Source organism: Melanerpes formicivorus, unplaced genomic scaffold, assembly GCF_026170545.1.
Source record: "Melanerpes formicivorus ecotype bairdi unplaced genomic scaffold, bMelFor1.0.p_v2 SCAF_115, whole genome shotgun sequence".
In the NCBI taxonomy this organism is placed as follows: domain Eukaryota; kingdom Metazoa; phylum Chordata; class Aves; order Piciformes; family Picidae; genus Melanerpes; species Melanerpes formicivorus.
Window position 1 is genome coordinate 1,359,686 of NW_027142467.1, and position 13,955 is coordinate 1,373,640.

The window sequence follows — 13,955 nt, forward strand, 5'->3', positions numbered from 1 at the left end:
CTGCTCCGTGCCACAGGGCTTGCTGGAGCCTGAGGTGTACAAGGCTTCTTGCAGGGCAAAGGGGGCTTGTACCACAGGGATCCCTGGCACTGGGTGAGGGGGAGAGGAGAGGCAGCGTGGTGCCCTCTGGGAGGGTGATCAGAGTGTGTGCCACAGCAGTGCACTGGGGACAGGGCAGATGGGGGAAGGAGCCAGCACTGTCCCTGCCTCTCCTCCTCTGCTCTTAGGAGAGGACCAGCAACTGCTGCTTCCTTGGGGGTCTTGGGGAGGAGCACCCAGGGACAGCCCAGAGTGCTGCTGAAGCAAAGGCTGGCTCTGGAATGAGTGAGAAGGTGCTGCAGCAAAGGGATCCAGCTGCCACCTCCAGTGCTCTTTGCTGCTTCTGCAAGAACACTGCTTTGGCTCAAGAGACCAAAAGGCTGCTGGAGTGCTGCCATCAGCTCTGTTCCTCAGGTGGTGCCAGGATTACCCCAGAGCACAAAGCAGAGCAGCAGCTTCCATGATCTCTCCTCTGCAGAGCCAGCTTGGTGCCAGCTAGGGCTGCTGCTCAAGGGGTAGCTTTGGGAGTGTTCCAAAAGCTGCTGCCCAAGCCTGGCTGTGCAGCAGCAGAAGCCAGGGAGAGTGGTTTGGGGCAAGGCTGAGCAGCAGCAGGGCTGGGAGCAGGCACAGGGCAGAGGAAGGAGAGCTGCTGGAGAGACTGCAGCCTGGGCAGGCTGCTTTCTTTCCCCCTGACAACAGCAGCTTGTGGCTTTCAGCTGGGGTCCCTCCAGAGCCCACCCTTGCTGCAGGCCTCCTGCTTCAGGCTTCCAACACTGCCAACTTCCAGCAGGCAGAGCTCTCCCCCATCCAGGAGCAGCCTCAGAGCTGTCTGACCCTTGCCAGCTTTCCCCATGGTGTTTTTCCTCTCTCCTCCCTGGAGCAGAAGGTCTCTTTGGTGAGCACTGGAGAGGGCCCAGTTGTCTCTGTGCAGCCCAGCCAGCTCGATTTTGGCAGCATCCAAGTTCTGCAGGAGGCCTCCCGGTGTCTGCAGCTCTGCAATCAGAGCCCCATCCCTGCAGCCTTCCAGGCAGAGGTGGTGAGTATCTGGAGAGGCTTCCAGTGGCAATGGCTGCTCTGTGGCCACCCGGGGCTCAGTTCTCCTCTGGAGCCTTTCCAGCTGGCTGCCTGAGAGAGCAAGCAAGATCTTCCACCCCCAGGTGGCCAGAGGAGCCTGGCTGTGGGGGCAGGTTCAGCTGGGGCAGCCCTCAGGAGCCCAGAGCTTGAGGAGATGTTTGAGCAGCAGTGAGCCTGGAGCCTGTTTCCAAGCTGCCCCTTTCCTTTGTGGAAGGTCTCTGGCTGTGAGAGTCATGGGTTTGGAGCTCTGGGATCACAGAATGCCTTGGGTTGGAAAAGACCTTTCAGATCCTCCAGGCCAAGCCTCAGCCCAGCACTGCCAGCTCAGCACTGAACCGTGGCCCTCAGCACCACAGCTCCAAGGCTTTGAAATCCCTCCAGGGATGGGGACTCTACCCCTGCCTAGGGCAGCCTGGGCCAGGCCTTGGCAGCCCTCAAGGGAAGGAATTGTTGCTCATGGCCACCCTCAACCTGCCCTGGTGCAACTGGAGGCCATTGCCTCTTGTCCTATGGCTTGTACCTGGGAGGAGAGACTGAACCCCACCTGGCTCCAGCCTCCTTTCAGGGAGGTGTAGAGAGCCAGAAGGTCTCCCCTCAGCCTCCTTTTCTCCAGGCTGAGCAATGCCAGGTCCTTCAGCTTTGAACTGAGGACAGGGCTTTGAGCAAGCTGCTTTAGTTGAAGCTGTCCCTGCCCAGGTCAGGGGCTTGGAACTAGTTGAAGGTCCCTTCCATGCCAAAGCATTCTGTGACTCTCTGATCTTCTCCCTGGGATTTGCTGGAGGAAAGTCAACTTCTTGCAGCTTGTCAGTGCTTAAAGAGGCCTCTAAGAAAGCTGGGGACAGACTTTTGACTAGGACTTGTAGTGAGAGGCCAAGAGGGCTAGTTGGAAACTCCAAGAGGGAGATTTCTAGCAGCTGTCCTGTGAGAGCTCAGTGCTGCCAGGCTGGAAACTCCAGCTGCCTTCCCCTGGCTCCTGCCCAATGCAATGTGCTTGGCTCGTGCCCAGCCTGCCAGCACATTGCTGCCTCCTGTTCCAAAGGGCAAAACCTCTCCAGGGATGCTGCAGGGTTTGGGCTGGGCAGGGCCTGTTGTCCCAAGCACAGCCCTGAAATGTGGAGCATGTCCCACTGCCCCCACGCTGGAGCCTTGGGAGCTGCAGATCTGCATGCCAGTGCATGTCCTGCTGGCCAGGGAGCACTCCCTGCAAGGAGGCTGGAGGAGGAAACAACCTTCTCTTGAGGCCGAGTGTCTCTGGGGCTGGTGAGGTGGTGGCTAATGAGGGGAGTCTGTGAGAGGAGGGTGGCACAGGGGGGGTGTCAGCTCCTGCAGAGGTGCTGCTTGCAGCCCCCCTAGCTCAGCTGCAGGCAAAGGAAGCCCTTCTGGTTTGTTGCCCTCACATCCTCGCTCCTCCAGCCCACAAGAGACCGAGGGCTGTGGCTCCTGGCCTCAGCTGGGCTCTGCCTTGTCTTGCAGTCTGGCAGAGGCTGGTGCTGGAGGGTTGAGCCCAGCCGAGGAGTGATCCCCCCCGAGGGCCAGGTGTCTGTGTCTGTCACAGCCCAGCTGGACGACACGGGGCAGTTCCAGGCCGAGGTGCAGCTGCTGGTGGAGCACAGCCGTGGCTACGGCATCCCCGTGCGGGCGCTCGGCGTCGGCAGCACCATCGTCCTCGACAGGCCCTTGGCTCCGCAGCTCAGCCTGGGCACTCGCTTCAGGTAGGTGTCCCTCAGCTCCTGCTGCTGCCGGGGGCTCAGCCAGGAGAAGCTCCTGGCTCTTCCAGGGCAGCCCCAGGGATTCTTCAGGCTGAAGCCCAGCAGGAGCAGGGCAGGGCTTGTGCCCTGTGCTGGGCACCGCTGAGGATACAGTCGGAGCCCTGGGCTCAGGTTTGGGCTCCTCGCTCCAGGAAGGGCAGTGAGGGGCTGGAGCGTGTCCAGGGAAGGGCAAGAAAGCTGGGGAAGGCTCTGGAGAACAGGGCTGGGGAGGAGCAGCTGAGGGAACTGGGGGTGAAGAGGAGGCTGAGGGGAGACCTCAGTGCTGTCTACAAGAGCCTGGAAGGAGGCTGGAGCCAGGTGGGGGTTGGGCTCTTCTCCCAAGGAACAAGGGATAGGAGGAGAGAAGATGGCCTCAGGTTGCTCCAGGGGAGGTTTAGGTTGGACATGAGGAACAAATTCTTCCCCTAAGGGACAAGGCCTGGCCCAGGCTGCCCAGGGCAGTGCTGGAGTCCCCATCCCTGGAGGGGTTTCCTGGAGCAAAGGGTGGCCATGTCTGCCCAGCTGCACTTGGGCTTTCTTTCCAGGAAGGAACTTCCATTCCCATGGGACATTCCCTTGGGTTTCTGTCTGGCTCTGGTTGTTCATCTCTGGCTGTGGCTCTGTTTCCTCAGCAGCCAGAGCTGGGCTGGCTGCCCTGCTCCTCTCAGCCACACTCCTGGTGATCCATGTTCTTAGGCTCAGTGCTCTGTCTCAAACACAAGCCCAGCTGCTCTGGTCAGCAGAGGCTGATGAGGGCTGGATGCTTCCTAAAGGATGGAGGCATGAAAGGGATGCCAGGGCCCCCCACCAGCGAAGCCAGTGGTGCCCTGACCACCAGATAGGATCCTAGAATGGTTTGGTTTGGAAGGGATCATCTGGTTCCAACCCTCCTGCCACGGGCGGGCCCTGAGGAGTCCACACCCTGCAGCTCCCCACTGGCATCTGCAGAGGAAGCCAACTGAGGCAGCAGCTGCCCAGGGGAAGCTGCAGTGGCCTGAAGCTGTTCCTCCATCTGCTTAGTATCACAGGATCAGTCAGGGTTGGAAAGGACCACAAGGATCAGCCAGTTCCAACCCCCCTGCCATGGGCAGGGACACCCCACACTAGATCAGCCTGGCCAGAGCCTCATCCAGCCTGGGCTTAAACACCTCCAGGGACAGGGCCCCAACCACCTCCCTGGACAACCCATTCCAGGGCTTCACCACTCTCATGGGGAAGAACTTCCTCCTCACCTCCAGCCTGAATCTCCCCACCTCCAGCTTCATTCCATTCCCCCTAGTCCTATCACTGCCTGAGATCCTGAGCAGTCCCTCCCCAGCCTTCCTGTAGCCCCTTTCAGATCCTGGAAGGCCACAATGAGGTCACCTGGGAGCCTTCTCTTCTGCAGACTGAACAGCCCCAACTCCTTCAGTCTGTCCCCATAGGAGAGGTGCTCCAGCCCTCTGCTCATCCTCGTGGCCCTTCCCTGGACACCTTCCAGCACCTCCAGATCCCTCTTGTCATAGGGGCTTGCAGCCAGGTCAGGCCAGCTCAGGGTCTGATCCAGCCTGACCCTCAGGCAGCCCTTTGCTAAAACTCTGCTGAGTGTGAAGCAGCAGGGGCTGGTGCTGCTCTGCCCACAGCAGCTGAGAGGATGTGCTTCAGGAAGCTTTCCCTGGCTGGGCACAACCAGAGCTGCTGCTGGGTGGGGAGAAGCTCAGGGGTAGGCAAGGGCTGGCTCCCGCTGAAGGTTTGAGCTAGGTCAGCAGTTCAGAGGTGGTTCCATTGCCAGCTGTGTGGTCAGACAGCAGCAGCAGCAGCTGGGTGAGTGCTGGGCAGTAGCAGCTCTCCTGATCTTTTCCATCTCTGCTCCTCTTGCAGCCTGGCTCCCTGCTGTTACAGCTCCAGGGTCACCAACCGAGGCTGCCGCACCCAGCGGCTCCGCTGGACCGTGGGAGGTTGCTCCCCGCCTGGCCAGCGCCGTTGGCTGCCTTCCCTCAGCAGCACCAAGGGCAAAGCTTCCTCCCAGGGCCCCCCTGCTGCCTGCCCTGTGTTTCAGCTTCGGCCCAAGAGGATGGAGCTGAGGCCAGGCCAAACGATGGAGGTGATGCTGGAAGGCTTCTCCAGCACTCCCCAGGTGAGGTCCCTCACAAGGGCTGAGCCTTCCCCATCAGATCACCTCCCCTGGGACTTGTCCTGCAGCCCCCTGGCACTGGCCTGAGAATGTGAGCAAGAGAGTGTTTGAAGGCCACAGGTTCCCCCTGGCAGAGTCCTCTGCTTTCCTTGCTGGCCACCATCAGTGGCTGGGGCTGCTCTGTGTTCCATCCTGCAGCACTTGCTGCTACCAAAGCAGGGGCTGAAGGCAGCTGCTGCTGTGGCAGGTGCCAAGGTGCCAGGTGCTGAGGCAGGAGGGAAGGGCAGAGAGAAGAAGTGACTCACAGCCTGGGAGCAGAGGCAGAAAGGAAGGCAGGAGGGCAGGTTTCCTGTGTCTGGGGGAAGCCAGCAGGGCAGGCAGTGGCTGGAGCTGCAGCATTTCTCCTCTGCAGACAAAGATGGGCAGAGGCCTTGTCTGGCACCAAGTGCTGGAGGAGAGGAAGGAGCCCAGTGCCAGCTCTGCTGATCAGGGATGTTCATCCCCATGGCACCACTGCAACTGGCAGCTTAACTTGCTTTCCTGGGAACAGTGACACTTGCCCCAGGCTCCCAGCCAGCCCTGCTGTGCCAAGGGCAGCCAGGTCTTGCCAGCACCCTTGGATGGGTCGCTGGGCCTCCTCCTGCCTGGAGCCTTCTGCCAGGGGAATGCAGCTCTGCAGAGGAGCTGCACCCTGATGTGCACTGCTGAGCTCCAGCAGCACAGAGGTTGAAGTGGAGAGGGCTTGGACTGGATGACCTTGAATGGTCCCTGCCAAGCCAAGGCAAGCCATGAGATGATTCTCTGTGGAACAGCTCTAGAGGAAGCTCCTGCTGATGTTCATGTTTTGAAGGGTGTTCTAAAGGCTTGCCTCAAGAGTGGCTTGAAGAAGACTTCGTTGCTCACCTGGGTGGCTGTATTGGGGCTGTCCCCATGCAGTTCTGAGCCCAAAGGTTTTGCTGAGGAGGAGCAAAAGGCACCAAGCTGTTGAGTGCAGTGGTGAGAATGTCTCCCTGGAAAGCTGGCAGGGGCTCTGTGCAGCCAGCTGTGCCTGCCTGGCCCTGCAGTCAGAGCCAAGAGCTCTGGGAGGAGTTGGGTTGTGGTGCTGTAGCAGAGGAAAGAGCGAGCAGTGGAGAAGTGATCCCAGGAGCTGTCCAGAGCAAGGCTTGGCTGTGAGCCCATCCAGCTTGAGAGAGGACTTTGCTGGGACCTGCAAGGCAGCTCTGTCCTGGGGAGGTCTCTTTTCAAAGCAGCTCTGGGAAGGAGGGCAGGAGGCATCCTAGTGGGGAGTGATCCCTCCTTGACCTGAAGGCATCTGCCTGTGGGGGGGTTCCTGTGGGTCACAGAATCCCAGCATGGGGGAGGTTGGAAGGGACCTCTGGGGATCAGCCAGCCCAATCCCCCTGCTACAGCAGGGGCACCCACAGCAGGTTGGCCAGGTGCCTCCATCCTCTTGCCCCTCACCCTTTAGCTCTTGCTGAGCATGAAGAAGATCTGCTCTGGGGCTGCTCTTCTTTTTGAGGGGGTTGGACTAGAAGACCTTTGGAGGTCCCTTCCAGCTCAGAGCCTTCTGTTCTTCTGTGTGATTCTGTGATGCTCCAGGCTCAGCAGCTCCAGGTCTCAGCCTTTCCTCCTCAGAGAGGTGCTCCAGGCTCCTCAGCATCTTTGTAGTCTTTACTGGGCTCTCTTCAGTAGTTCCCTGACTACTTTGAACTGGGCAGCCCCAAACTGGACCCAGCTGTGGCCTCAGCAGGGCAGGATGGAGGGGGAGGAGAGCCTGCTGGCCACAGTCTCCTTCAGGAATCCTCTTGGCCTTCTTGGACACAAGGGCAGCTTGCTGGCTCGTGGGCAACTTGCTCTCCAGCAGCACTCCCAGGTCCCTGTCTGCAGAGCTGCAAGCTCCCAGCAGGCCAAGGCCTCAGCTGTGCTGGGGCAGGGGTTGTTCCTCCTCAGGAATCATTTCCACTGAGCTTCCAAGGCAGAGCTGACTGCCCTTGGCCTTTCTGTCTCCTGTTTTTCTGCCCAGTTCCATCTCCATCTTCATTCCATCAGCTCCTCCAGCTTTCTGTAGCACTGTGCTCAGCACTGGGGCACATCAAAGGAAGAACCCTTTGGGGCAGGGATTGTCCCTGGCAGCACAAGCCTCCCCAGAGCTGTTTGTGGCTGTTGGCTGCAGCCTGATGGCCACTGGAGTGCAGGAGAAAGGGGATGCAGCACAAGCTGTGGAGGGCAAGGGGAAACCAGCAGTGAGGGGGGTAGTGGCAGGGCCGTGGCTGGTGGCTGGCAGATGCAGGCTGTCCTCTGGCCACCCTGCTGGCAGCCCCCATGTGCCCTGTGGCTTCTCCTGCAGGCGGTGAGGGAGCAGCTGCTGTGCCAGGCCGCGGTGGGCAGCGAGGCCAGGAGCACCCAGATCCTGCAGGTGGAGCTCAGCTGCCAATTCATTGCTCCTGCCCTGCAGATGTCCTCCACAGCAATCACTTTCCAGGTGGAGAAGGTGAGTGTCTGGCTGGCATCCTGGCCCTGGACCTGCTGGCTGGAAGCTGTGGCTGTGCTTGGCTTCAAAGGAGGAGGGAAGAGAGCTGCTCTGAGTCCCCAGGGCTTTGGCTGTTGACTGCAGCAGGACCAAGCTTTTGCTGTTAGCACTGAGCTCATTCTTTGCTGCCCTGGGGCTGGCAACAGCCTCAGCAGCACTGCTTTGCTCTTGTTGGTGTGGCACCACTGAGGAGAGTGGCCCCAAGCTCTTGTCCCCCACCCTTTAGCTCTTGCTGAGCACTGATCAGATCCCCTCTGGGGCTGCTCTTCTCCAGGATCAAGAGCCCCAGGGCTCTCAGCTCCTCCCAGAGCTGCTCCAGGCCCCTGAGCATCTTGGCACTGTAGCAGGGGCAGCAGGAGCCTGGAGGTTGCTGGCTGGCTGTGCATACTCAAAGCCAGCCTTAGGCTCCTGCAGGCTCTCTGCTGCATCCTGCTTGCTTGTCTCCTCTGCCCAGCACCCCTGGCCTTAGGAGGCTCCTAGAGGCATGAGTGTAGGTGACTGGAACTCCTCTTGTGCTGCTGTCCCCAGGAGAGGACAGGCCACTGCAATCAGATGGGCTGGATCTCTTAGCAGCAGCTGCCTCCTCTCAGGGGCCTGTTCCCTGCACATTCCTGAGGCTGTTCCCCCTGGGCAGTGCTGTGGTTTGCAGCCAGCAGCAGCATCTGCTGTGCTTGGAGAAAGCCCTTCCAGAAGGGGAGAAACCTATCCAAAGAGTCCAGAGGAGCTGTTGGGAGCTCTGGGGGCTGAAGGGTTTGGAAAGGCAGTGGGTGGGGAAGGAGGGCCCTGGGCACTTGGGGGTGAGTGATGCTTCTCTCCTGTGCTTGCAGCAAGCAGGGGATGTCCTAACTCCTCTGGCCCAGCCTCTGGCTTTGAAGAACATCTGCCCCCTGCCCCTCAGCTTGGTGCTGGCCTTAGGGCAGCCCTTCTCTCTCTGTGATGTGGAGCAGCAGCCCCTGCCTGCAGATGCTCAGGTGAGCAGCCCTGGGCCTTGCTGCTGCTGGAGTGTGAAGAGGGAGCAGTGTGGTGGTGTGCTCCTGCTGGGAGGGCCTCCAGGAGAGAAGCTTCTGCAGAGCCAGCAGTGAGCCTGAGCTGAACCAGCTTGGAAATGAGTTGCTGGAGGAAACAAGGCATCATCTGGATGGGGAAGAGAGCCATGGGATGGTTTGGGCTGGAAGAGACCTTTCAGATCATCAAGGCCAACTGTGAACTTCTCTCTGCCAGCTCACTGCTAGATCATGGCCCTCAGCAGCAGATCTCCATGCCTTTGCACTCCCTCCAGGGATGGGGACTCACCACTGCCCTGGGCAGGCCTGGGCTAGGCCTTGACAGCCCTTGTGAGGAAGAAATTGTTCCTCATGTGCAACCTAAACCTCCCCAGGGGCAGCTTGAGGCCCTTTCCTCTTGCCCTGTGGCTTGTTCCTTGCTTGCTTCTTGCTCCAACCTCCTTCAGAGTCCTGGCTCTAGGAGATGAAGAGAAGGGATCAAACAACTTGTGGGCAAGCCATCTAGTGAAGCTGTCTGCTGGAAGCCATCCCAGCAGCCCTCCTCAGCTGTCTGTCTGCTCCTCAGGAGCAGCTTGCTGCCTTCAAGGGCAGCCCTGCCTTTGAGAAGGCTGAGGGTGCTCCTCCAGCCACTGCCTGCCCCCTGTGCCAGCGGCAGGTGCTGGGCACAGGCTCTGCCAGGCACGTGGTGATGTGGGCATGGGCACCACTCCTGTGCAGCCCTGGCAGGGGGGTTGGACTGATGACCTTTTGAGGCCCCTTCCAAGTCCTAACCTTCTGTGCTTCTGTGCCGGTGCTCAGCCCTGCCAGGCCCAGGCTGCAGTGCTGGGAGGAGCAGAGAGTGCAAACGGCCTTGGCCTGCCAGGGTGCTGCTCTGGGGGGGGCTTTGGTGCCTCTGCAGAAGCCTGAGCTGGGCTGGGCCAGCAGTGGGGTGGGGCTGGCACAGGCAGGCCCTGCTGGAGCCACACTTGGGGCACTGCCATGGTTGTGAGCCCTGGGGATGGCCTCCCACGGGTGCTGGATGCTCTTCCTCTCCTTGCAGCCCATGAAGCTGGAGGCAGGGCAGGAACTTCCCCTCTGCATCAGCTTTAACCCTGCTCATGAAGAGGGTTTGCACTCCTGGCAAGTGGAGCAGGCTCTGAGGATCCAGTTCCTGGAGCACCCTCATGAGGAGCAGGTCCTGCTGCGGGGAGAAGTCTGCTGCCCCAGCCTGCACTTCCAGAGCATGGCTGTGGACTTTGGCTGCATCCTGAATGACACTGGAGCTGTGCAGAGCCTGGAGATGACCAACTGCAGCCAGCTGCCTGTCTCCTACTGCTGGCAGCTGCTGCCAGCCAGCCAGGGCAGCCAGCTGAGGTATGGCCACCTCTGCCCTCTCCTTGCAGCTCTTCTGCTTCCTGCTGTCCTGCTTGTGCTTTGCAGAGACCAAGGTGCTTTCCCTGGGCTCTGGCCAACTGCTTTCCCCTTGGCCTGGCAGGAACAAGCCCTCCAGCTGTGGCCAGGCTGGGTGCTCAGGTGTCCTCCAGCACTCTGGGGATGGGCAGGGGACTGTTCTGCAGCCCAGCCAAGACTAGAAGACATTGCCAACACTTTTCCTGCAGCCCATGACCTCGGAGTCCTGCTTTGTCCCTGGAGCTCCAAAGCCCTGCTCGGGCCCTGGGACAAGCAGATACAAGTTGGGAGCTCTCTGCCTTCCCTGCCAGCCCCAGTTGTTGTCAGTTCAGTACTAAGAACCTCCACTGCCCCCACAACAGTGTGTCCAGTGCTGGCTCCCCAGCTCAGGAGAGCCAGGGACCTACTGCAGAGAGTCCCAGGGAGGCTCCAAAGATGCTGGAGGGGGCCTGGAGCAGCTCTCTGAGGAGGAAAGGCTGAGAGCCCTGGGGCTGAGAGCCTGGAGAAGAGCAGCCCCAGAGGATCTGATCAATGCTCAGCAAGAGATACAAGGTTGGGGGCAAGAGGATGGGGCAAGAGGATGGTGCTGGGCTCTTAGTAGTGGTGTCCAGTGACAGGACAAGGGCCTGCTGAAGCCTGGAGCTTCCATCTGAGCTGGAGGAGAAACTTCCTTGATGGGAAGGTGCTGGATTGGCACCTCAGAGGTGAAGCCTGCCTGGCAGCCAGTCCCTGCTCCAAGAGCCTCCCCCTTCAGGCAAGCAGAGGCCACTCCTCTGCCCCCCCAAGCACAGCTGCTCTGCTGCTGCCAAAGCACAGGTGTCCTCTTGCCCCCCAGCCTTTAGCTCTGGCTGAGTGTTGAGCAGATCCCCTCTGGGGCTGCCCTTCCCCAGGCTTCACAGCCCCAGGGCTCTCAGCCCCTGCTCTCACCTTGCCTCTTTAGAGACAAAGCCCCAGCTCCTAGGGCTGCTGCAGGGACAGGTTGAGGGCTCAGGCAGTTCCTGATTGCAAGCTGCCTGGTAGCTTCTTTTTGTTCCACCTTCACCTGCCCTGGAGTGGTGCCAGGGATGGGGCATCTGCCCCCTCCTCAGGCAGCCTGGGCCAGTGGCTCACTGTTCTCAGCACCACAAATGTCTTCCTTACATCTGCTCTGACTCTCTCTCTTTGAGTTCTGCTGCTGGGGCAGAGCCCTTGCTGAGCTCAGAGCAGCAGAGCCCAGGGGGGAGCTGCTGGGGCAGTCTCCCCTGCCTGCCCCTGCAGTCCCTGCTCACAGGGCTGTTCTGTTCCAGGTGCAGCCTCCCAGCCCAGGCAGTGCAGGAGGAGGGAGCCTGCTGGCAGCCTTGGGCCTCTGCAGGGAGCAGCTCCAGGGCTGGGGGTGTGGAGGAGCCAGCCCAGGCCCTGGGAGCAGCTGGGGATCCTGCCCAGGAGCCAGCAGATGCCAAGGACTCCCTGGAGGCAGAGGTAGATTTTCTGGGACACCTGCTGCTCCTCCTGCCTCCCAGTTTGCCAGCAGAGCCCTGCTGCTGCCACCCTCCCTTCTCACAGCCCTGCAGCCACTGCCCTGAGAGCAGGAGGGGCAGCAGCTGGCAGCTGGACACAGGGCTCCTGCCTTTGGGCTGCTCTGCAGGGTGGAATGAGGCTTGCTGCTGGGAAGGCTTTGAGCTTCCTTCTGTGCCAAGCCAAGCCCTCAGCCCCATGGGCCAGCTGCTCAGCCCCACTCCTTTGCCCCTCCCAGCCTCAGCCAAGGGCTGGGATTGCAGAGCCAGCCAGGGAGCTGGCAGGGGGCAGGAGGGGCACTGACACAGAAGACTCAGCCCTGCCTGGTGCTTCATCTCTCAGGGAGATGGAGCTCTGCTTAGGCCCAAGGATGTCCCAGCACCATTCCTGCAGAGCCTGCTGGTGGCCAGGCCCCAGCACCAAGCACTGCAGCTTCCTGAAGCAGCAGAGCCTCTGGAGCTGGAGGAGCAATCCCAGAAGCCTCTCTCAGAAACAGGCCTCAGAAGGCCAGAGCCAAGGCTCCTCTGGCAAGGTGGCACCTCTGAGGTTACAGATGAGCTCCCAACTGCTGCCAGGCAGGAAAGCATCTCAGCTGCCTTCTTCAGGAAGGTGTCCTGGGAATAATGGCCTGGGGGAGATCCTCAGCTCTCCAGCAGCCATGAGTGCACAGGATGAAACCAAAGCACCACTGGAGAGCTGGGCCAAGCACTTCCTCAGTTGTCCTTTGCCTGTTTGGGAGTCTGACTGGCAGCTCTGTTCCTGGTTTGCTCCTGGAGACCCTAAGCTGTCCAGGCAGGAGGCTCTCAACATGTTCTTTGGGCAGGAGGGAGCAGAGCTGGACTGGCAGAAGGGTGCAAAATGCCCCCTCAAAGTTTCTGCCAGGCCTCTCAGCTTGCTCCTGCAGGCTTGGGTGTAGGAAGTGAAGCTGGAGCCCAGGCCTCATCTGTGGCTGGGCTTGGAGCCACACTCAGCAGATGCCATGGGCACAGCCAGACTTGATTTGCTCCCAGCTCCCATCTCAGCTGCCCCTGGCTTGATGAGGTGCTGGAGCCTGCAGCAGAGTGCTCTCCCCCAGAGCAGCCACTTGCTCACTGCAGCCCTTGGGGCTTGCTTTGCAGCTGCTGCTGCTGTCCAGTGCTGTGGAGCTGGGAGGTGCTGTGGAAGCTCTCCCTTTGCCCCAGGCCAGGGCTGCTCTCCTGCCTCCCTCTCCCTGCTCAGCCTCTCCACCTCTCCTCCCTCCCCAGGTGTTCGATGTGCTGCCGCTGCATGGGCTGCTGCAGCCGGGCCAGAGCCAGCAGGTCACCTTCAGCTTCTTTGGCCACCCTAACACTGTGGCCTGTGCCAGGGCTCTCTGCAGGGTGCAGGGAGGCCCCAGCTACGAGCTCAGGCTGCGTGGGGAGGCCTCACTCATCAGCTACCTCCTGGACACCACGGAGCTGGACGTGGGGCTGCAGGTAGCGCAGGCTTCTCCTTGCCTGCAGCCCTGGCTGCTGGGGGCTGCCTGCCTGGGGCTAGGGCCAGCTGCTGTGCTGGCTCCAGGGCTTGGCAGCACCACCTTGGAGTGCTGCCTCCTGCTGCCAAGCTCCACCCCCACCTCAGCTGGGAAGTCCTCCTCTCCAAGGCACCTGGAGGTGCCTCCTGGGGTGGGCAGGAGGCCAGCGCTGCCCTCCAGAGGGCTGTGTTCTCCAGACAGCAGCTGCTGAGCTGCTGCTCAAGCCTGAGCTGCAGGAAGAGGCTGCTGTAATGCTCTTGGCTCATCAGCAACAGAAAGCCAAGAGGAAGCCCTCTTGGGCTTGCCAGTCCCCATCCTGGGGGGAATGTCCCAGAGTCACCCCCACTTCCCTTTTCAGTTCCCCCCCAGCTGTTTCCAGCTGTTGGCCCTGTGCTTGGTGCTCTGTCTGCCCTGTGTCCCTGCCAGCTCTGCAGGTGCCTTTGCCTCTGCCATGTGTTGATGCCAGCTGCTTTGCTCCAGCCAAGGCTTTGAGGCCCCCTCCAGGTGCAGAGAGCTCAGCTCCTCTCTGCTTCCATGCCTGATCTCTGGGTGCTTGGTGCTGTGCCTCTGCAGGGTGCCCCAAAGCTCAGCTGCTGTGCAGGGCCAAGAGGTCCCTTGGGGCTGGGGGTGCCCAGGTGAAGCTGGGAGCCAAGTGTCCAGCTCTGCTCTGCTGCTCTGCTGCACTGCCTCCCTTGGCTCCTTCCCCAGTGCCAGCTGCAGGAGATGCCCAGTGCCAGGCCTGTCTCTAACTGCCCACTCCTCTCTCCTCTCTGCAGCTGTGGGACGTGGTCACAGAGGTGGAGCTGACCCTGCAGAACTGTGGGAAGCTGCCCTTCCCCTTCGTGGTGCTGAGCCCTGGCACGGGCACTGCCCGCAGCCCCCTGCCCGCTGTGCCCCTGGTGGTGCCCAGCACGGTGAGGATGGGGGCAGCACAAGGGCCTGACCCTGGCCCTGTGCCAGCCTGCCCTGGCTGGGCTTGGAGGGGAAAACCGGGGAGAAAGAGAAGAGCAGGAGGGAACTGTCCCAGCAGCAGGCAGGGCTGGGAGCTGTCTCTGCTGAGGGGATGCAATCA

The 13,955-nt window shown here is 60.9% G+C and overlaps 1 protein-coding gene across 1 annotated transcript in view; it reads left to right on the forward strand.

Moving 5' to 3' along the window:
- The window catches only part of LOC137456062 (hydrocephalus-inducing protein homolog), an 83,687-nt gene that overhangs the window by 35,998 nt on the left and 33,734 nt on the right, over window positions 1-13,955 (forward strand). Inside the window, exons 22-30 of the mRNA XM_068167350.1 lie at window positions 923-1,075; window positions 2,587-2,825; window positions 4,722-4,977; window positions 7,322-7,465; window positions 8,332-8,475; window positions 9,548-9,861; window positions 11,184-11,355; window positions 12,636-12,845; window positions 13,660-13,797. Coding sequence (XP_068023451.1) covers window positions 923-1,075; window positions 2,587-2,825; window positions 4,722-4,977; window positions 7,322-7,465; window positions 8,332-8,475; window positions 9,548-9,861; window positions 11,184-11,355; window positions 12,636-12,845; window positions 13,660-13,797 — 1,770 coding nt within the window. The remainder of the gene's footprint in view (window positions 1-922; window positions 1,076-2,586; window positions 2,826-4,721; window positions 4,978-7,321; window positions 7,466-8,331; window positions 8,476-9,547; window positions 9,862-11,183; window positions 11,356-12,635; window positions 12,846-13,659; window positions 13,798-13,955) is intronic.